This window comes from Dictyostelium discoideum (genome assembly GCF_000004695.1).
Source record: "Dictyostelium discoideum AX4 chromosome 3 chromosome, whole genome shotgun sequence".
In the NCBI taxonomy this organism is placed as follows: domain Eukaryota; phylum Evosea; class Eumycetozoa; order Dictyosteliales; family Dictyosteliaceae; genus Dictyostelium; species Dictyostelium discoideum.
Genome location: NC_007089.4, coordinates 3493436 through 3515935, shown reverse-complemented (window position 1 = coordinate 3515935; position 22500 = coordinate 3493436). Strand labels below are relative to the sequence as shown.

At 21.2% G+C, this 22500-nt stretch overlaps 10 protein-coding genes across 10 annotated transcripts in view; 5 read left to right on the top strand and 5 right to left on the bottom strand.

The window, feature by feature from the left end:
* Window positions 1–1506, bottom strand: part of fut8 (hypothetical protein) — a gene marked incomplete at both ends in the record, with an annotated part of 1908 nt that extends 402 nt beyond the window's left edge. The window contains 2 exons of the mRNA XM_635964.1: window positions 1–439; window positions 536–1506. The exon at window positions 1–439 is cut by the window's left edge and continues 402 nt beyond it. Of these exons, the coding sequence (XP_641056.1) occupies window positions 1–439; window positions 536–1506 (1410 nt within the window). The remainder of the gene's footprint in view (window positions 440–535) is intronic.
* A 419-nt stretch (window positions 1507–1925) lies between these two features.
* uqcrq (cytochrome b-c1 complex subunit 8) lies at window positions 1926–2256 on the bottom strand (the record flags this gene model as incomplete). The annotated part of the gene is made up of 2 exons (XM_635963.1): window positions 1926–2129; window positions 2239–2256. 2 exons carry the CDS (start codon window positions 2254–2256, stop codon window positions 1926–1928), a joined length of 222 nt encoding a protein of 73 aa, XP_641055.1.
* Window positions 2257–3018: 762 nt separating this feature from the next.
* ctps (CTP synthase) lies at window positions 3019–4969 on the top strand (the record flags this gene model as incomplete). The annotated part of the gene is made up of 3 exons (XM_635962.1): window positions 3019–3170; window positions 3273–3420; window positions 3560–4969. The coding sequence occupies 3 exons, from the start codon at window positions 3019–3021 to the stop codon at window positions 4967–4969; spliced, it is 1710 nt and encodes a 569-aa protein (XP_641054.1).
* A 1537-nt stretch (window positions 4970–6506) lies between these two features.
* On the top strand, window positions 6507–9163 carry DDB_G0280565 (hypothetical protein; the record flags this gene model as incomplete). Its single annotated transcript, XM_635961.2, has 2 exons — window positions 6507–6765; window positions 6894–9163. 2 exons carry the CDS (start codon window positions 6507–6509, stop codon window positions 9161–9163), a joined length of 2529 nt encoding a protein of 842 aa, XP_641053.2.
* A 552-nt stretch (window positions 9164–9715) lies between these two features.
* DDB_G0280563 (hypothetical protein) lies at window positions 9716–9886 on the top strand (the record flags this gene model as incomplete). Its single annotated transcript, XM_635960.1, has 1 exon — window positions 9716–9886. The coding sequence occupies one exon, from the start codon at window positions 9716–9718 to the stop codon at window positions 9884–9886; it is 171 nt and encodes a 56-aa protein (XP_641052.1).
* Window positions 9887–10237: 351 nt separating this feature from the next.
* DDB_G0280561 (hypothetical protein) lies at window positions 10238–10618 on the top strand (the record flags this gene model as incomplete). Its single annotated transcript, XM_635959.1, has 2 exons — window positions 10238–10283; window positions 10365–10618. 2 exons carry the CDS (start codon window positions 10238–10240, stop codon window positions 10616–10618), a joined length of 300 nt encoding a protein of 99 aa, XP_641051.1.
* Window positions 10619–10817: 199 nt separating this feature from the next.
* On the top strand, window positions 10818–15167 carry abcC1 (ABC transporter C family protein; the record flags this gene model as incomplete). The annotated part of the gene is made up of 3 exons (XM_635958.1): window positions 10818–11218; window positions 11416–11797; window positions 11871–15167. The coding sequence occupies 3 exons, from the start codon at window positions 10818–10820 to the stop codon at window positions 15165–15167; spliced, it is 4080 nt and encodes a 1359-aa protein (XP_641050.1).
* A 283-nt stretch (window positions 15168–15450) lies between these two features.
* Window positions 15451–16217, bottom strand: DDB_G0280559 (kinase motif-containing protein; the record flags this gene model as incomplete). Its single annotated transcript, XM_635957.1, has 2 exons — window positions 15451–15966; window positions 16092–16217. 2 exons carry the CDS (start codon window positions 16215–16217, stop codon window positions 15451–15453), a joined length of 642 nt encoding a protein of 213 aa, XP_641049.1.
* A 1509-nt stretch (window positions 16218–17726) lies between these two features.
* On the bottom strand, window positions 17727–19215 carry DDB_G0280557 (protein kinase, CMGC group; the record flags this gene model as incomplete). Its single annotated transcript, XM_635956.1, has 2 exons — window positions 17727–18112; window positions 18219–19215. 2 exons carry the CDS (start codon window positions 19213–19215, stop codon window positions 17727–17729), a joined length of 1383 nt encoding a protein of 460 aa, XP_641048.1.
* A 1595-nt stretch (window positions 19216–20810) lies between these two features.
* The window catches only part of DDB_G0280555 (hypothetical protein), a gene marked incomplete at both ends in the record, with an annotated part of 3366 nt that continues 1676 nt past the window's right edge, over window positions 20811–22500 (bottom strand). The window contains one exon of the mRNA XM_635955.1: window positions 20811–22500. This exon is cut by the window's right edge and continues 1676 nt beyond it. Coding sequence (XP_641047.1) covers window positions 20811–22500 — 1690 coding nt within the window.

Genomic DNA, 22500 nt, shown 5'->3' with positions numbered 1-22500 from the left:
ATTATTTAAATACTTATCATTTACAATAAAATCCAAATAATCTTGAAAATAATTTAAAACTATACTTTTATTTTTCATTGAATTTTCAATTACTTTATCACCATTCCTTATATGAATTGCTAAACAATTTAATTCATCATTATTAATATTATAATTATTTTTATCATTATGAAATAAATTTAATTTATGTAATTCAATAATTTTTCTAATTTTATAATTTGGTCTAATTATATAATTCATAATATGAGATTTAAAACAATACAAATCACCACCTTGAAACCATTGTTTTGGAAATTCATTACAACTTTTAAAATCTACATAAACATGATAATCATTTGTTATTATCGATATTGGATTTGAATGATTATATTCCTTTTCACTTTTTAAAAAATTAATAATTTGTGCAGACTTTTCTTCAACATTATTAAAATTTTCAAATCTTATTGTGGTAATTTTAATAATAATAATAATAATTTTTTAAAAATTAATACATATTTTTTTTAAAGAAAAAAATAAAAAATAAAAAATTACTTACTTTGTTTTTGCTGTAATTGGTAGAAATAAATCTGTAAATTTATTTGAAAATAAGAATTTACTATCATCAATTATTAATGTCCTATTCCATTCTAAAGAAAGTGTTAAAGAGTATCCTAAAAAGTGTAAACTACTTATCATACCAAATGGTCTTAATGAGTGAATTAATATTTTATTATTATAATTATTTTTATTACCACCATTATTATTATTATAAAATTGTAATTTATCTAAATAATTATAAAATTTAAAAGTATCAAATGATTCTGAAACTTTTATTAATTGAATGAGTTGACCATATTCAAATGATTTTTCATAATTATTTAATTTACAATTAAAGGAATAATTAAATTTTATTGACCAAACTCTATGAGATGATAAGAAATTATCTATATTCTCTTCCAAATTTTCTCTTAAAAAACAAAATCCAAATATTGTTATGCTATTTTTAATTTTTCCTTCTATAAATTCTATAAAATCAAATAAATCTATTAAATCATTTAAACTTGTTATTTCTAAAATTAAATGATTACTAATTAATTTATCAAATATATTTTTATTATTACTAAAACTAATATCTTTAAATATTTTATTATTATTATTATTATTATTTTCAATATTATATTTTAAAATTGGTGATTTATTATTATTATTATTATTATTTAAAAAATTAATTATTTTGAAGTTTTTATATGATTTATGTGAATTTATTAAATTTGAAGTGAAATAATTAAGTACTGAATGGTTGTTATTTATTATTTTTATATATTCTTTTTCCAATGGATTATAATATTGAATAAATATTAAATCCACTATTTCAATATTATTTTTAAAATTGTAATTAACTGTAATATTATTTAATTTTGGCTGTTTGATAGCGAATGTATTTGATATTTTATTAATAATTATCTGTGATAACAAATAAATAATAATCAATAATATTAAGCAACAAAACCAACTATTTCTATTCATTTTTTAAAAATATTACATTTCAAACAGTTTTAAAAAAAAATAAAAAATAATAAAAAAAATAAATAAACAACACAAACAAAAAAAAAAAAAAAAACCACACTAAAAAAAAAATGAAAATATCTCTATCTGCTGTTTTCTGTTGCTATTTTTTTTTAAACTTGCTTATCTATAAAAACTAAACAATATATATTTTCTATTAAGTTCAAAAAAAAATAAAAATAAAAAGCATTTTTTTTTTTTTTTTATTTATTACTTATATAAAAATATAAAATATCTAAGATTTTAAAAAAAAAAAAATATATATATACATATATATACCTTATTATATTACTGACTTTGTTTTTTATTTTTTTTTTTTTTTTATATTATATTAAATTACTTATTTGTTATTATTATTATTATTATTATTTTGAAATTACTTAATACCAGTGGTCTTTCATTTCGTTGTGGTAGGTTTCATTAGCCCAGTTAACAGTGATATATAAAGCAGCGAAATATGGAACTGAACAGAAGAAGTTATCTTTAACACCACGTCTTAAATGTGGGATGGCATTTTTGAAATAGTTTACAAAAAGTTTTTGTTGGAATGGTGAAACTGAGTATGTAATTTGTTTACCAAAGACCTAAAATAATTATAATCAATAAAATAAAAAAAAAATAAAAAAAAAAAAAAAATTAATTTTTCTATTCTCCTTTCTTTTATAATTCTTGATTAATTTGATAAAATCATACTTTGCTTGCTTGACCCATTTTAAATTTATATGTATTGATTTGAAAATATTAAAAAAAAATGAAATGAAAAAAAAAAAAAACAAAAATTCATTTTTTTTTTTTTTTTTTTTATTTTTTTTTTTTTTATTTTTTTATTTTCTTTTTTTTTTTTTCACAGTCGACTAATTTTCGAAATTCCATAATCAAAAAAAAATATCACATGAGTGAATATTTCATTTTATAAAAGAGATAAATCATAAATAATAAATATAAAAAAAAAAATAATAATAAAAAAAATAAAAAAAATATTAATAGTAATGTGTGGTAAATTTTTTTTTTTTTTTTTTTTTTAATATTTGGACAAAAATAAAAATTAAAAATTAATTATTTTTTCTAAAAAAAAAAAATAAAATGAAAAACCATTATTAACAAATAAAAAATGTATAAAAAAAAAATAATATCCAAAAAATAAAATGTTTAAAAAAAATAAAAATAAAAAAAACCGAAAATAAAATTATTTGGTTATTTGATTTCGTATTTTTTTTTTCACGGAGTTTGTGTTTTTCGGTTTAATTAATTTTCAATTATTTTATTTTTAATTTTTTTTTTTTTTTTAAAAAAAAAAAAAAAAAAAAAAACGAGGTTTTTTAAAATTTAATTTTTTTTTTTGTCATTTTTTTCTTTCCTTCTTCTTTCCAACAGGTTGGCAGTTTGGAGCATTTATATACTTTATTATATCTTTCTTCAGGCTTACTATTTAAAATATCCAATAAAAATATTTATAAAAATAAAAATAATAAAATGAAATATATTGTTGTTACAGGTGGTGTTTTAAGTGGTATTGGTAAAGGTATTATTGCCAGTAGTACAGCAATGATCCTCAAATCAATGGGATTACGTGTTACCTCAATTAAAATTGATCCATATTTAAATATTGATGCTGGTACCATGAGGTAAGGAATAAATAAATAAATAATTATTTAAAAAAAAAGTTAAAAATAGAAAATAAAATTATTAACTTTTTTTTTTTTTTTTTAATTTTAAAAAATATTTAGTCCATTCGAACATGGTGAAGTATTTGTATTAGATGATGGTGGTGAAGTAGATTTAGATCTTGGAAATTATGAAAGATTTTTAGATGTAAATTTAGGTAAAGATAATAATATTACTACTGGTAAAATTTATAATTTAGTTATTGAAAAAGTTTGTATAATTATTATTTTTACTATTATTATTACTATTTGAATTTACATTATAAAATATTAATATTAATAATAATTTTTTTTTTTTTTTTTTTTTTTTTTTTTTTTTTTTTTTTTTTTTTAAAAAAAAAATTTTTTAGGAAAGAAAAGGTCAATATTTAGGTAAAACAGTTCAAGTTGTACCACATATTACAGAAGAAATTCAAAATTGGATTGAAAGAGTTGCACATTTACCAGTTGATGGTGATAAAGGTACACCAGATGTATGTGTTATTGAATTAGGAGGTACAGTTGGTGATATTGAATCAATGCCATTCACAGAAGCATTACGTCAATTTCAATTTCGTGTTGGTGTTGAAAACTTTTGTTTAATGCATGTTTCATTAGTTCCAGTTTTGGGTGTAGTTGGTGAACAAAAGACCAAACCATCACAACAATCAATTCGTGAATTACGTTCATTGGGTTTAAGTCCAGATTTTTGTTTATGTCGTAGTACTCAACCATTGACTGAAGAAACCAAAAAGAAGATTTCATTATTTTGTCATGTTGCACCAGATAATGTCATTGGTGTTCATGATGTTTCAAACATTTATCGTGTTCCAATATTACTCAATCAACAAAATTTACCAAATCTCGTACTTAGACGTTTACAATTGAATCCAAAGGTTGATTTAAGTAAAACCTCACCAAGTGAATCAACTCCATATTGGATGGCCTCTTGGAAGGGTTTAGCTGACCGTATGGACAAAATCACCAATGAAAGTCTTAACCCAATTCGTATTGCAATGGTTGGCAAATACACTGGTCTCACAGATGCCTACCTCTCTGTAATCAAAGCATTGGATCATGCTTCAATGGCAATTGAAAGAAAGATGGTAATCGATTGGGTTGAAGCTTCAAATTTAGAAACTCAAAACTCATCCACTGCAGAATATAAAAAATCATGGGAAATGTTACGTGGTGCTCATGGTATTTTGGTTCCAGGTGGTTTTGGTGATCGTGGTATCGAAGGTATGATTTTAACCGCAAATTATGCTCGTACCTCTGGTAAACCATTCCTTGGAATTTGTTTAGGTTTGCAAATTGCTGTCATCGAATACGCTCGTAACGTTATGGGTTGGGAGAACGCAAACTCTGAAGAATTCTCTGCTAGTGGTTCCGGTAAGAATGTCGTTGTTTTCATGCCAGAAGTTAGTAAAACTCATATGGGTGGTACAATGAGATTGGGCTCACGTGATACCATCTTCACCGATGTTGACAATAAAATCTCAAAACTTTATAATGTCGATAAAGTTGGTCAAGCCGTTGAAGAACGTCATCGTCATCGTTATGAAGTTAATCCAGAAGTCGTAGATGAAATTCATGCTAAAGGTCTTCACTTTGTAGGTAAAGATACTACTGGCGTTAGAATGGAAATCGTTGAACTCAAAGATCATGATTATTATGTAGCTTGCCAATTCCATCCAGAATTTAAATCAAGACCACAAAGACCATCTCCACCATTTATTGGTTTATTAAATGCTTCACTTGAAAGATTAAAGAAAATGTAAAAAAAAAAAAAAAAAATAAATAATTAAATAAATTAAAAAAAAAAAAAAAAAAAAAAAAAAAAAAAAAAAATATATATCTTAAAAAAATAATATCTTTTATTTAATCTATTTTTATTTTTATTTTCATTTTAATTTTAATTTTTATTTTTATTTTTTTTATTTTTTTTACTTTGCTTTTTTTAGTCCACCGAACCAGTGTTTGATATCATTTTGATTATTTTAAATAAAAAAAAAAAAAAAAACCCAAACTTATGGAAAATTTTATTTGAAAATTTTTGATTGACAAAAAAAAAAAAATAAAAAAAAAAAAAAAAGAAAAAAATTTATTGCGTTGTAAAAAAAAACCTGTTTTTTATTTATTTTTATTTTTATTTTTATTTATTTTTCTAAACATATTTAGAATTTTTTTTTTTTTATATATTTTTTTTTTTTTGATTTGATTTTGAATAGTAATTTAAAAAGTAGGTAATTTTATAAATCCACAAAAAAAAAAAAAAAAAAAAAAAAAAGTTAGAAATAACTGATAACACCACAACTTTGTAAATCTACTCGCATCATATATATTTCGACTTTTTTTCAATGGATTGAAAAGAAAAACAAAAAAAAAAAAAAAAGAGATAATTGACATACAACTAGCAGTGATGATTTTAATTGAATAACAAGTAATTATCTGAAATTATTATAAATTGATTATAACAATAGTCTATTATTAGAATATCAGAACATTGTATTTAAATATTCAAAATGGAAAATTTTTAACAATAATTACAATTCATGATTAGAAAGTTGAAAAAACAAAATCAAAAAAAAAAAAAAAAAAATACACACATTTTGAAATGTAAAAAAAATAATAATAGAAAAAAAGAAAAACACAATAAACAAACCTACCCACCCTCACACATATTTACACACAAATTATTTATGCACCACTTAATAATTTATTTATAAAAAAAAAAAAAAAAAAAAAAAAATTAACTGCTTTACCACATCACATTAAATCTATTCTTTTGTTAACCATTTTACAATATCATTCACAACATAAATAATTTTCCATTTAACAGTATCATTATAATTTGAATATATATAGTTTTTTTTATTATTTATTATTATTATTTTTTTTTTTTTTCATTTTTTTATTTCATTATTTGTTTTTCTTTTAATTTTTTTTTTTTCCTTTATATTTTTCAAAAGACTAATATTAATTAATATATTTGTGTAAAACTTTAGGTTTTAAATTATACTATTTAAATCATTTAAGGAAATAGATATACTAATATTTAGAACCCTCCAAAACTTTAAACAACACATCTATCAATTTTAATTTTATTTATTTTAAATTATTTATTAATATTTTATATATTCAAAAAAAAAAAAAAAAAAAAAGAAAAAAAAAAATTTTCATATATATATTTAAACCAAATTTTAAAAAATAATATTGTTGTAATAAAAAAAAAAAAAAAAAAAAAAGTATCATATATAAATATTTGTAAATTTTAAAAAATAATATTGTTGTAAGAAAAAAAAAAAGAAAAAGAAAATGTCAGTAAAAACAGGTAAAGAAGCTTTGTTAATGTGGGCTCAAGTTAGAACTCAAGGTTATCCAAATATTAAAGTTAATAATTTTACAGATTCTTGGGGTGATGGTTTGGCATTTTGTGCATTAATTCATTCATATGAAGGTGATAAATTATTTAGTTATGAATCATTATCATCTGAAAATAAAAGAGATAATTTAGAATTGGCATTTAGTCATGCTACTAAACTTGGTGTACCAGATTTATTAGATCCAGATTATTGTAATTTATTTTATTTATTTATTTATTTTAATTTTTATTTATTTTTAAATTTTAAATATTTATTAACATACACATTTTAATTATAAATCTTTTTTTTTTATTTTTATTTTATTTTTTTTTCTTTATAGTATTAATTCCAGGTGGATTAGATAGAAGAAGTATTATGACTTATTTATCAGAATTGTATCATTATTTTAAAAAGACATATCCAGAATCACCAGATGCACCATATTCTAAAAAGAATGGTATTTCATTTAATCTTCAAGAATTATCAAGTGAACAGTTGACAGAGTTATTAATGAAAGAGAGAGAAAAGAAAGGTATAAAAACTAAAACACCAAATGGTGCAAATGTACCAACAAAGAAAGCCGTTGATCCTGCAATTGCAGCCAAAAGAGCAGAAGAAGATAGAATTAGACAAGAGAATAGAAAGAAAATTGAAGAGGAAGCACGTGAAAGAAGAAGAAGAGAAGAAGAAGAGGAAAGATTTAAACGTGAAGAAGTTCAAAAGATTAGACAATTAAATGATCCAAATAGTAGTACATTAAAGAATAGAATTAAAGAGATTGAAGAACAAGAGAAAAAGAAAAAACAAGAAGATGAAGAAAAGAAACAACAAAGAATGTCAGTAGGTTTTAATAATACTAGTAATAGTAATATCAATAATAATAATGCACCAATAAATAAAAGAGGTAGTGTTAGTTTATCATATCAACAAGCAGCAGCAGCAATTAATCAACCAGATGAAAATCCAGTTTCACAAAGACAAAAAGAATTGGAAGAAATTAATAGAATGCGTAAAGAAAGACACCTTTCTTCATTTAACAATAATGATGATTCATCAAATACACCAAGTAGACAAAAGGAATTAGAAGAGATTGATCGTCTTAGAAAAGAGAATAAAGGTCCAGTTAGTCAAGTTTCATCAACTGAGGAAGAGAATGAAAATAGAGTTAACTCTAGACAAAAAGAATTGGAGGAGATTGAAAGATCAAGAAAAGAAAGAAATGCAAATAATATATTCCTTCAAAATAATGGTAATACTGAACGTGGTTCAACTAGACAAAAAGAATTGGAAGAAATTGATCGTCTTCGTAAAGAGAAACGTCAATCTGTTAGTTTGGAAGGTTCTAATCAATTTGGTGAAAGTGGTCCAAGTGCTGATAGTTTAGATTCATTAAAAACTCAAAGACAAAAAGAATTGGAAGAAATTGATAGAGAAAGAAAACAAAAAAGATTATCATTTAATCAAGAAAATAATAATAATAATAATAATAATAATACAAATAATAATGTAGAACAAGAACAAAAACCAGAACCAATTAAAGAAGAACAAGAAGAAGAAGAACAAAAATTATCATCACCATCAACAGAACCAATTGAATTAACAAGAGAACAAAGATTACAAAAATTAAAAGAAGAAAAAGAAGCTATTAAAGAAAAAGAAGAACAAGAAAAGATTGAACGTGAGAAACAACGTGAACAACGTCGTATTGAGAAAGAACAACGTGAAAAAGAAGAGAGAGAACAAGAGGAGCTCGCTGAAATTGAACGTGAGAAACAACGTGAACAACGTCGTCTTGAGAAAGAACAACGTGAAAAGGAGGATAAAGAGCGTGAAAAGGAATTAAAACGTCAAAAAGAGGAACGTGAACGTGAAAAGGAACAACGTCGTCTCGAAAAGGAACAAAAAGATAGAGAAGAAAGAAAACTTGAACGTGAGAAGGAACTTGAACGTGAACGTGAGAAAGAACTTGAGCGTGAGCGTGAACGTGAACAACGTCGTCTTGAAAGAGAGAGGGATGAAATTGAACGTGAGCAACGTCGTCTTGAAAAAATTCAACACGAAAAGGAGGAAAAGGAAAGATTAGAAAGAGAATTAAAAGAAAAAGAAGAACGTGAACTCAAAGAAAAGAAAGAAAAAGATTTAGATAGTTTCGAAGAACAACGTAGAAAACGTGAACAAGAAAGAAGATTAAGAAAAGAACAAATTGAGAGAGAGGTCGAAGAGGAAAGCAAAAGAATTGAAGCTGAGCGTGAAGCTAGAAAGAAAGCCAGAGAACTCGATAGACCATCAGTATCCTCTCCAATCTCTTCCTCTTCCTCACCTTCAAATCCTTCCTCCTCATCACCAACTCCAATCAGTAATACCTCTCCTTCAAATTCAAGTGGTAATCTCATGCTCTCTGAACAAGAACAACGTAGAAGAGATCGTGAACAACGTCGTTTAGAATTAGAACAAGAAGCTAATAAACTTGAAGAAGAACGTAAGAAAAGCCAAGAAGAAAGAAGCCTCGCAAGAGACCAAAAAGAAAGAGAATTGGAAGAAGAACCAAAAAGCCTTGACCAAGAAAGAGAAGAACGTCGTAGAAAGAGAGAAGAAGCTAAAAATTCTTAAATCTCATTTCTTATTAATTTTTAAAAAAAAAAAAAAATCCAAAAAAAAAAAAAAGATCCAAAAAAAAAAAAAGATCCAGAAAAAAAAAAAAGACACAAAAAAAAATGCAAATTTCTTTTAAAAAAATAAAATATATTATTTATAAACAAATTCAAATTATATTAAAATTTACCTTTTTTTTTCTTTCATTGAAAAAACTATTTTATTTTTTATTTTTTATTTTTAATTTTTTTTTTTTTCTTTGTTTGGACAGAGGATCTGTTGGAGCGAAAAGATTTTTTTTTTTTAATTTTAATTTTTATTTTTTTTTTTTGAAAAGATTTTTTAATTTAAAATAAATATTTTTAAATTTGTAAAAAAAAAATAAATAAATGGCCATTAGTAAGAAATCTCAAAGAAATTAAAACAATTAAAAAAAAAAATAAAAAAAAATAAAAAAAAACAACATAAAAGTAAAGAATAAATAAGGGAAATTCTAAAAAAGAATAAACAAGTAATTTCAAACTATCTTTTTTTTTTTAAACTTAATAAAAAAATTTACAAATAAAAAAAATGATAAAGAAGGCAATGCTTTTAATAATGCTATATATGGTGTTGGTTGTAAACGACTTAATATTGTATAATATTTTAAGTAAAGCAATAATAAAGAAATCAAAGAATGTTTGGAAATTAAAACATAAACCATTAAAAAATATAAATTTAGAAACTTTAAAAAATTATTAAAAAATAAAAAAAAAAAAAAATAAATAAAATAACAAATAGTCATATTTTTTATAATAAAAAATAAAAGTCATTTCTCTCTTTAAAATGCTTAGTACCAAATAAAGGTTTATTTCCTAATTAAAATAGAGTTTTTCAAATAAGTAAAACCACAGAATTTTTTTTTTTTTTTTTTTTCTAAAAATGGAAAAAAAAAAACATAAAAACTAAAAATAAATTAATTTATTTTTAATTTTTAATTTTTATTTTTTATTTTTCATTTTTTATTTTTCATTTTTTTAATATTTAAATAGTTTTTTTTTTTTTTATTAAACACTTATTAAAATCCAAATACACAAAACAAATAAATAAAAAATGGAAAAAACAACCAAAACAACAACAACTAAAACAACTACAGGCAGTATGTTTACTTTTACTTAATATTTATTATTTTTTTTTTTTTATATTAATTTTTTTAATTTTTTTTTTTATAATTTTACAGGAGTGGGTACAACTGAAAGAGATCTTGGTGACACTACTAGATCTTTTGGTGAAAAAATCAAAGAAGTTGCCACTGATTTAAAGAATACCTTTGTAGAAAGTTTACCAAATAAAAGCTCCTTTGACAGAGATCCAACCAGAGCAGATAGTGAATCAAAAGATCACTACAAACACGAGAAGAAAACAGAAGTAATTGACCCAGTAACTGGAGTTAAAACAGAACATTTTGAAAAGACTGAAAAAGTAACAAAATAAATAAATAAGTTTTAAAACTATTAATGGAAATATTTTTATTTTGTTTTTTTTATTTTTTTGTTTTTTTTTTTATTTTTTTTTTTATTTTTTTATTTTTTTTTTCTTTTTTTTTTTCAAATTTTCTTTTCCCTGTTTTCTTTGTTTTTTTTTTTTTTTTTTTTTTTTTTTTTTTTTTGTTTTCATTTATTTTATTTTGATAATGCTTAAAAACTTAAGAAATAAAATAAAAGAAAAATTAACTTATTCTTTGTTATCATCACAAGAGTTTGATAATAATAAGGATTATTATCAACAACCATGTCCAGAGGATAATGCAAATTTATGGTCAAGGCTAACATTTGGATGGGCTCAAAGAATGCTAATTTCTGGTTATTTCAATGGTCCACTTGAAATGAGTGATATCAATGATCTTCCAAAAGATATTAAAGTTCAATCATCTATTCAATTATTAAATAATATTAATTTAAATAAAAATAATAATAGTAGATGGCCTTTAATTAAACATTTTTATAAACAATTTTTATATAGAAATAAATTAACAATATTCTTACAAATCCTAACAAACATTCTATCTATACTATCACCATTATCTTTAAAATAGTAAGATAAAATTTTATTTATTATTTTATTATATTTTTATTTTATTTTATTTTCTTTTTTTTTTTAAAAAAAAAAAAAAAAAAAAAAAAAGAAACCAATAATGATAAATAATAAATAATAATAAATAATAAATAAAACTATAAAAAGGGTGGGTGTATTAATGGTATATTTATTATAATATATATATATTTTTTTAGTTTTATTCAATTTATTCAATCAACAAATAAAGAGAGATCATTTTTAGCTGGAATTGGATATTGTATATTATTATTGATAGCATCATTTTCATATACATTTTCTCAACAACTTTTAATGTGGTTTGCAATGAAGAGTTCACTTGAAATTAAAGGATGTTTATCAATAAAAGTTTATGAAAAAACATTAAAACTTACAACTTGTGGAGGAAAGAATTATAATCCAGGTTCAATTATGAATTTATTATCAGTTGACGTTGGAATTATTTCAAATTTCTTTTGGATTGAACATATGGGTATATTTGCATTCTCTTCACAAATGATTGGATTACTTGCATTATTATGTTGGGTAATTGGTTGGAGTGGTTTAGTTGGTTTTGCTATTGTAAGTAAAAACACACACACACATATATTTTAACTTTTTCTAACAATTTAATTATTATATATTTATATTTTAGATGGTTATAACATTTCCAATAAATACATATATTGGATCAAAAATTGGTAAAAATTTAAAAGAATCAATGGGATATTCAGATAAAAGAACAAATTTAACAAGTGAATTTATAAATGGTATTAGATTTTTAAAAATGTATGCATGGGAAAAATTGTTTTTAGATAGAATTGAAGAGCAGAGATCATTGCAATTAAAGTATCTTTATAAGAGAATGATTTTTTGGATTTTTGCTGAAATGATGAAACAAGCTGTTAATGCAATCGTTTTGGTTTTAACTTTTATAGTTTATTCAATTAATAATGAAATCACATTAGAGGTTGCTTTTACAACCATTAGCATTTTCGTTAGTTTAAGAATTCCTTTACTCAGATTACCAAATTCAATTCAACAACTTCAAAGTTTAATTCCAATTGCAAAAAGAGTTGAAGATTTTCTTAAATCTCCTGAAATTCAACAAAATCATTCTTCTAATAGAGAGGAGGAAGAGGAAGATGAATATGATGATGATATAAATTCAGATGGTGATATCTCAATTCATAATGGATCATTTAATTGGAATCAAGTTGATAGTAATGGTAGTGGTAATGGTAATGGTAATCAACAACAACAACAACAACAACAACAACAACAACAACAACAACAACAACAACAACAACAACAATCATACACTTTAAATAATATTAATTTTAAAGCACCAGCAGGTAAATTAACAATAATTTGTGGTGTAGTTGGTAGTGGTAAAACTAGTTTAGTTAGTGGTTTAATTGGTGAAATTTATAAAGTTAGTGGTAGAGTTAATACTCCAAATAAAATTTCATTTACAACTCAACAATCATTTTTATTAAGTACATCATTAAGAGAGAATATTTTATTTGGTAATGAAATGAATTTAGAACGTTATAAAAAAGTAATTGAAGCATGTTGTCTCGCACCAGATTTATTACAATTAGCAGCTAAAGATTTAACAGAGATTGGTGAACGTGGTATTAATTTATCAGGTGGTCAAAAACAACGTATATCATTAGCACGTGCATTATATGCAAATTCAGATTGTTATATTTTAGATGAACCTTTATCAGCTGTTGATCCAGAAGTTGCAACTCATTTATTCAATCATTGTATTCAAGGTATGATGAATGATAAAACACGTATACTAATTACACACCAACTTCAATTCATTCCATCAGCTGATCATATAGTTGTTGTTGATAATGGTAAATTAGTTCAAGGTACTTATTCAGAATTAAAATCAAAAGGTATTGATTTCGAATCAATTATGAAAACAAAGAAATTAAATATTGATAATCAACAACAACAGCAACAGCACGAAAAAGAAAATGATATAGTTTTAAGTGATGAAGATAGTAATAATAGTATTAAGAATAATAATAATATTTCAAATTTAATAGATATTGATGAAGTTATAAGTGATGAAAATGATTCAAATTTAATTGAGAGATCAAAATTATTAGTAGATGAGGATAGAAATGAAGGATCAGTTAATTTAAGAGTTTATAAAGAATATTTTAAACATGGTTCATCTATACCATTGTTTATTATGACATGCATAGTTTATATGATTAGCCAAATCATTTATCAAATGTCAGATTTTTGGTTATCAACATGGTCACAACGTTCAATACCTGATAAAACAGATAAATATTATATATCAATTTATTTATTGTTTATAGTGGGTTTTATAATTTTCTTGGTAATTAGATATTTTATGATGGCACATGTTACATTTTCAGCATCAAAGAATTTACATCAATCGTTATTAAAATCGGTTGGTTTTGCAAGTTGTCAATTCTTTGATACGAATCCATCAGGTCGTATATTAAATAGATTTAGTAAGGATATTAGTGATGTGGATTTATTATTATTCGATTTATTCTCTGATGTGCTTTATTGTGGTTCAACAGTGCTGGTTTCAATTGGTATAATGATTTATATTAGTCCATTAATAATTATACCATTTCTATTATTGATTGGTATTTATTATTTCATTCAAAGATTATATACAGAATCATCAAGAGAATTGAAACGTTTAGAAGCAATTTCAAGAAGTCCAATATTTTCATTGTTACAAGAATCTTTTAATGGATTGGTTACAATTAGAAGTTATAAACAACAAAATAAATTCATTTCAATGATGCAAGATCGTATAAACACTAATCATCGTTTATCATATTATGGATTTTCAGTTCATAGATGGGTAGCAGTTCGTTTGGAATTCATTTCTTCAATTGTAGTTTTTTTGGCTGCATTCTTCTCCCTATTCAATTCAAATGCTGGTTTCTCTGTTTTATCTGTTACAACTGCATTGGGAATGTGTAGTTATTTAAATTGGACAGTTAGACAAATGGTTGAACTTGAAGTTAAAATGAATTCAGTTGAAAGAATTGAAAGTTATTTAAATATTCCAAAAGAAGGTAATTCTAAAATTAACTTTTTCAGAAATGAACAACAAGAAGAAGAAGAAGAAGAAGAGGAGGAATTTGATTTTGATAATGATGATTATGATGGTTTTAAATTATCAAAGAAATGGCTTACTAAAGGTGAAATTGAATTTAGAAATGTTGAAATTAAATATGGTCATTCAGGAGAATCAAGTTTAAAAAATTTCACATTAAAAATAAATCAAAAAGATCATATTGGTATTGTTGGTAGAACTGGTGCAGGTAAGAGTACAATTGGTAATGGTTTGTTTCGTATGGTTGAATGTTCTAAAGGTTCAATTTTAATTGATGGCGTTGACATTTCAAAGATTGGATTACACGAGTTAAGAAGTTCACTTGGTATTGTCCCACAAGATCCATTCATTTTCTCTGGTACTATTCGTTTAAATATCGATCCATTTAATAAATACACTGATAGTGAAATTTGGGTAGCTTTAGAAAAGGTTAAATTAAAATCAACAATTTCATCAATGCCATTAAAATTAGAAACTATGATAGAAGAAGGTGGTGACGGTTTATCGTTTGGTCAAAAGCAATTACTTTGTTTATCAAGAACAATTTTAAAGAATTCTAAAGTAGTCCTAATGGATGAAGCTACCTCTGGTATAGATTATGTAACAAGTGATTTAATTAAACAAACTATTAATAATTGTTTTAAAAATTGTACAATGCTAACAATTGCACATAGACTCGATACAATCATTGATAGTACTAAAATCGCTGTTATTGATAAAGGTAAATTAATAGAATATGATACACCAAATAATCTCATTGAAAATCAAGAATCAAGATTCAGTAAATTAGTAAAACATCATCATAATCTATTTAAAGAAAAGTAAAAAAAAAAAAAAAAAAAATAAAATAAAAGTTATTCAATGAAAAGGCTGATTAAAAATAGTTTTAAAAGTATTTTTTTATTTATAAAAGGTGTAAGGAAAATTATTTTTTAATTAATTTTTTTTTTTTTTTCTTTTTTCTTTTCTTTTTTTTTTTTTTTTTTTTTTTTTTTTTTTCATGTATAGAAAATTTAAAGTTTTTTTGTATTATTTCTTTTTTTAAAATATGTTTTTAAAAAATTTAAAGTTTTTTTTTTTTTTTTTTTATATTTATGTACAATTAATTTTAATTTTTAAAGAATGAATGATTAACTATTTCATTCCAAGAAATTCTTTGGGCTGGATTTTTAAATAAACAACACGTTATGAGTTGAATAAGGAGAGAGTTTTCTGGTTTATAAAATTGTGGTGGAATCTCAACATTTTGAGAACTACTTGTTATGAAATTAACAATTTTAGGATAGGTTGGGAATGGTAATTCACCAGTTAAGCATTGATATAAAATAATACCAAGTGTCCAAACCATAGAGTATTCATTAACTCCAACCAATGAACCTTTATAATTCTCTGGTGAACTATAAAGGTAATCTTGGAAGAAAAATTGGTCAAATTGTTGAATTCTTGGTGATGGCCATTTAAATAAACTTTCACCAATTAAAATTGATTCAGTTTTAAAATGTTTACCAATTGCATTATAATCATAATTACTTAAAATTATTTTAAAAATTGATTGAATCAATTTACTAGGTAATGAACCTGAAATTGAAACCATTTCTAAAACATTTAAAGAATTATATAAGCCCTGGAAAAAAAAAAAAAAAATAAAAAAAAATAAAAATGTTTTAAAAAAAAAAAAAAAAAAAAAAAAAAAAAATTAGTTTAAATAATTTTTATAATTAAAATGATTTTAAATAATTTTATAATTACATTTAAATAGCTAATAAAAATAGAATTTTGTCTAACTTTTTCATCTTTAATATTTTTAATTTCATTCAATTCAATATTAGAATAATTTACTGGTTGTTTAAAAACATAACTATATCTGAGGACCATTTTTTTTTTTATTATTAAATTTTATTTAATTTATTTTGTTTCTATTTTTGTTATTTTTTAAATATTATTTAATTATTTTTTTATTTTTTTTTATTTTTTTATTTTTTTTATTATTTAATTTTTATTTTTTTTAATATTATTTAAAATGATAATTTTTTTTTTTTTCCTTTTCCCTTTTTTCTTTTTTCTTATTTCTTTTTTTTTTTTTTTAATAATTATTTGTTTTGTTTTTTTTTTTTTTTTTAATTTTTTTAAAAAATTAATTTTATTAACTACTACTATAGTGTCTCTTTGTAAATGAAAAAGATAAATAAAAAAATAAACACGTGATTTATAAATACCTTTTTTTTTCAACCATCCAAAAAAATTTATATTAAAATTAATTAAATAATTATTTTTTTATTTCTATTTTTATTTTTTTTCAATATAAATGTAAAAAAAAATATATAAATAAAAAAAAAACAAAATAAAAAATAAAAAAAAAACAAATTTATTATTATGTGTTTGTGTGGGTGTGAATGAGTGAGTGAGTGAGTGAAACAGAGATAGAGAGAGAGAGATAGAAAAATTGAGTGTGAGTTGAGAAAGTGTGTTTAAATATAGATTTATTTTGAGCATGTGTGTGTTTTTATGGGATAGAGAGAGAGAGAGAAAATATTTTTGCTGATGCATAAACAGTAGATACCATTGTTAAACATCTCTCAATATTTATATAATTACATTTATGTTGATTTTTTTAAGTGTGGTAGAGTAAAAGTTTGTAAATAAACTGTTGGTTAGGTGTGGTAGAGTATCTCTGTATACCCATAAAAATTTATTATCATATAAAATATATTAAACTACTTAAATTATGAAAATAATAAAAAAAAAAAAATAAAAAATAAAAATAAATAAAATAAATTAAATTAAATAAAAAATTATAATTTAACAAGTAAAACTACCATTTATCAAATATCAAATAAATTAAATTAAATTATTCTTTGATTTTTAATTTGCTATTGTTATATATTATGTGATGTTCTAAAAATAAATTTTAATTAATAAAAAAAAAAAAAAAAAAAAAAACAACTGAAATAATTAAACAGAGTTGTGTATTGTAACATCAAATAATTAATATTAATAAAAAATATAATTAATAAAAAATTAGCAAGTTTGGAATAATAAAATTTTTATTATTAAGTTAATAATAATAAATTATATATTTTTATTATTGTTAATTATTTTTTTTTTACTTTGAAATAAATCAAATTATTATTGTCATTGTTTTATTAATTTTATTATAATTTTATAAATATTATTATTATTTTTGTTATTCCCATTCAAATTAATTTATCAAAAAAAAAAAAAAAAAAAAAAAAAAAAAAAAAAAATATATGTTTAATGAAAAAATATATACAGCACATATACACAAATATGTGCAAATTATTTATTATTTATTTATTAATTAATTTTTTTTTTTTTTTTTTTTTTTATGTACAAAGAAAAATTATTTGTTGATATTGTTAATTATCAGCATGGGGTTAAAAATTCATTTTCAATTGATTTTTTTACTAAATCCGATTTCATCTTATAAAAATCTGGGTAATATTTAAGATTAAAAATTTCATTACATTTAATTTGCATTGATTCATCATGAATTGTTGAAAAATATTTATGAGCTAATAATTGGTCAATTGTCATTCTTTTTCTTGGATCCCAACATAGCATACCTTGTAATAATTCAATTTGATCTTTACTAGCACCTTTAAATCTCCTTTTAATTCCAACTGATGGAGTTAAAGTTGATTTTGGAATTTTTTCCATATATTGAAAAATACTTTTACTAAGAACTATTGAAAGGTCTTCAGCAGTTGGATTACCAATTAATTTTGAAATTGAAATTAAATGATCTTCAACTTTTTATTTTTTTTTAAAAATAAATTAAAATTAGTATAATAAATTCAAAATTTTATTTAAAAAAAAAAAAAAAAAAAAAAAAAAAAAAAAAAAATGTGTACATACAATCTTGGGTTTTAAAAAGTCTTTTTCCTAATATCATTTCACCGAAAATTACACCAATATTCCAAACATCAATGGCAGTAGTATAGGTTGTGTTTCTCCAAATTGTTTCAGGAGCACGATAAATAAATGAACTTGTATCATAATCATTGAAAAATAAATCAACTGGACAATTTGAAGGAAAGCAAAAATAGAATTCAGTTAATTTCAAACATTGATTTTGGTCAATTGTGATTGCACTTGGATCGATATCTCTATGGATGACACCAGCGGAATGCATGAATTTAACTACGGTTAATAATTGATATAAGAAAATCATTATATTATATTCAGTTAATAGTTTATTATGAATCATTTGAAGTAATGTAAACTCTGGTAAAAGATATTCAAAATAAATATCATCATCACCCTTTTGTTGTAGTAAAGGTAGTCTAACATTATTTCTATTGTTTTTATTTGAAATTAAATAATTTTCAGATGATTTCCTTTTGAAAACACTTTGGAATGTTGATACCAATGGATGTTGTTGAAAATGTCTTTGGAATAATAAATTTCTTAATAATTTTCTTGCCATTTTATCATCCTTCATTAAGAATACCGATATTTTCTTTACGATAACTTCTTCTTTAGAATCTTCATTTTTAGCTCTAAACATTACACCATCAGGACCACAATCAGTAATTGATTTAAGATTAATTTTCAATTTTCTTGGTATTGATATAATATGACCTTGATGAAAAACAGTAATAGTATCATCTTTATTTGCTGGTGTAATGAATATTGGTGGTGGTTTCATTAAAATTGAGTCTTTATTTTCTTTTTTTAAAATTTTATCTTTTATATTATTATTATTATTATCATTTATTTCAATAATTTTATTATTATCATTATTATTATTATTTATTTCAATAATTTTTTTATTATCATTATTATTTTCAATAATTTTATTATTATTATTATTATTATTATTATTAATTTCAATAATTTTATTAATTTCCATTTTTTTTTATTTTTTTTTTATTTTTTTTTTGATTATTTTTTTTATTTTTGGAATTAGAAAAGAGGAATATTTTTATTTTATTTTTAAATATAAAATTATTTTTATTTTATTTTTAAAAAAAATTTATTAATTTGTGTATATATATGGTAGTAAAATAAAATTTTTTTTGATTGTTTTTTATTTTTTGGAATTAGAAAAGAGGGATTTTTTTATTTTATTTTTAAATATAAATTTATTTTTATATTATTTTTTATAATTTCTTAATTTGTGTATATATAGTAGTAATATTGAAAATATTAAAATATAATTATATTAAATAAATAAAAAAAAAAAATAAAAAAAAAAAAATTTAATAGCTGAAACAAACAATAAGGGGTCAACCATAAAAAAAAAAAAAATAAAAAATAAAAAAAAAAAATAAAAATAAAAAAAAAAAGGGTTTGTAGAATCAATCACCACAACAACCACTCTTTTTTTTTTCTCTATTAAAAAATTGTTATAACAGTTTTCATTTTTCTTTTCTACTATGGGAGTAGTTACTACAAAATTAATTTAAAAAAAAAAAAATAAAAAAAAAAATTAATAAAAAAAAAAAAATATACAATGTAAATATTGATGATGAGATTTAGGGTCTAAAAATAATCGATAAATCATAAATTTATAAATAAAAATTGAACAGATATAAATAATCATTCAACAATATACTATAAAAATACAAGCAAAAAAAAAAATAAAAATTAAAAAATAAAAAAAAAAATAATAAAAAAACAAAATTCTAATAATTGAATATTGTGGTATGTGGGGTGATGGTGGTAGTAACATAGTTGGTGGTAGTTATTGCATTAATTTTTTCAAATTTGAAAGGTCAAAAAACAAAAATAATTTTTTGACAATTTCCATACTCTCATCTATGATCCAACTTAAAAAAATAAAAAAAAAAAATAAAAAAAAATAAATTAAAATAAATTAAAATAAATTAAAATAAATTAAAATAAATTATAATAAATATTATATTTATAGTTTATTATAATAATAATAATAATAATAATAATAATAATAATAATAATAATAATAATAATAGTAATAATAATAATAATAATAATAAAAATAATAATTTTATTAAAATTAAAAAATGATTTTAAATTGAGATATATGGAAAATGGTTTTTTTTAATTGATCTTAAAACTTTATTTCATTTTTTCTGGAGATAAATAATTTCTGATAAACTTTTATTGTTATGGTAATTGTAGAATATTCTAAATAAACATATTCTGATTTATTTTTTTTTATAAAAAAAAAAAAAAAAAAAAAAAAAAAATTGATGAGCAAAAATAAAGTTTGTAAAAATAGAATAAAGTTTTTGTAAAACACACAAAACTGATTAAATAATTTAATTTATTACAAAAATGATAATTATAAAAATAATTTTAGTAGTATTTATGGTGTCTTATTTTTTTTTAAAAAAAAAAAATTAAAATAAATAAAATTAAAATAGATTAATTCTTTCTATTATTATTAGAATTATTATTAAAATTATTTTCTTTTTATTTTTTAATTTTTAATTTTTTATTATTATTATTATTATTATTTATTGATTAATGATAAAAATCTTTTTTAATTGAAAATGAATTTTTGAATTTCTTATACAAAAATGGAGTTATAAATTTTAAAATATAAAATTCTTCATAATTTAAATTGAAGTTTGTTTTTGGAGTATCAAAATCTGAACATAAACCTTCATTTGATGGGAAATATGTAAATAATTCACCACAACTTGACAATAATAGATTAAACCATTTTAATTTTGAATTTGTTGGTAAAAATATTTCATTTCTTTTAATAACTCTTGGAATTGAATTTCCTGATAATAAAAAGTGTAATTGAAATCTTTGATTGTTATTACTACTATTATTAATATTATTACTATTATTGGTAGTATTACTTCTACATCTACCTCTTCCACTTTCACTACCACTATCTATACCATTAGATTCACTTGAGCTACTACTACTACTACAATTACTTTCGTCATAATCACTACCATCACCATTAAATAATTTTTCAATTATAAATTTTTCAACTGCATAATAAAATAAATAACCAGATTCTCTATCATTGTAAACAGCTAATGGTATTAAATTATTTGAGAAACGGTAACCAAAACTATATATTTTTTCAGCGATTGATCTTTTTCTTGATTTTCCAATTTCCATTGAACAGTTTCCAAAGAATAAATTATTTCTATGATAAAATTCAATTATACTTAAAAACTTTGAATCTCTATAAAGTGTATTCATTGAATCACAACATGAGAAGTTAATTAAATCTCTACAATTATTGAAACAAAATTCAATTAATTCTAAACTATGAAATAGTGAATGTGCACCAACTTTAATTGGACAATTTCCTAATAATTTTTGAATTTTCTTTTCAAATATTGAAATTATATTATAATTATTATTATTATTATTATTATTATTATTATTATTATTATTATTATTATTATTATTATTATTATTATTATTATTATCATTATTATTTTGTATAGTTATAACAATGGAATTAAGAATTGCTTCAATTATACCAATTGTTTCATTTCTATCAAATAATTTATAAGTTTTACAATTTTCTATCATACCTTCTAAAAATTGAATTTGTTTATCTAAATTACCATTATAAGGACCATTGGTAATTTTATTATTTACAATTTTATTTGGATATGAAAACCATTGACTACCTGAAGAAAATCTTTCAATACCAAATAAAAATACAGATAGTCCAAATAGATTTGCATCTAATTTTTCATAGGATGATTTAATTAATTGTTCCTTTATAAAAAGAGTATTTGGTTGTTCTTCTTGGCCAATTATCCAACCATATTTCTTTTCTTCATGTAATAAATCAATTTTTAAACATGACTTTTCAAATAACAATTTTTCATTAAACCCAAACAATGGAATGAAATCTAAAAAGAATAATTTCTTAATTTCAATTTCAAATTCTTGATTCTTTTTTTTAAATAAATAAGTTTGTCTTAAATTATTTATTTGATTAAAAATTGCTCTAAATTTAACAAGATCTTTTTTATCTTTTGAAATATCAATTTCATTATTATTAATATTATTATCATTATTTATAATATTTTTTTCATTATTATTATTATTATTATTATTATTATTATTATTATTATTATTATTATTATTATTATTATTATTATTATTATTATTATTATTATTATTATTATTGTTTTTGTTTTTATTTGTTTTTGATTTATTTGAATTGGCT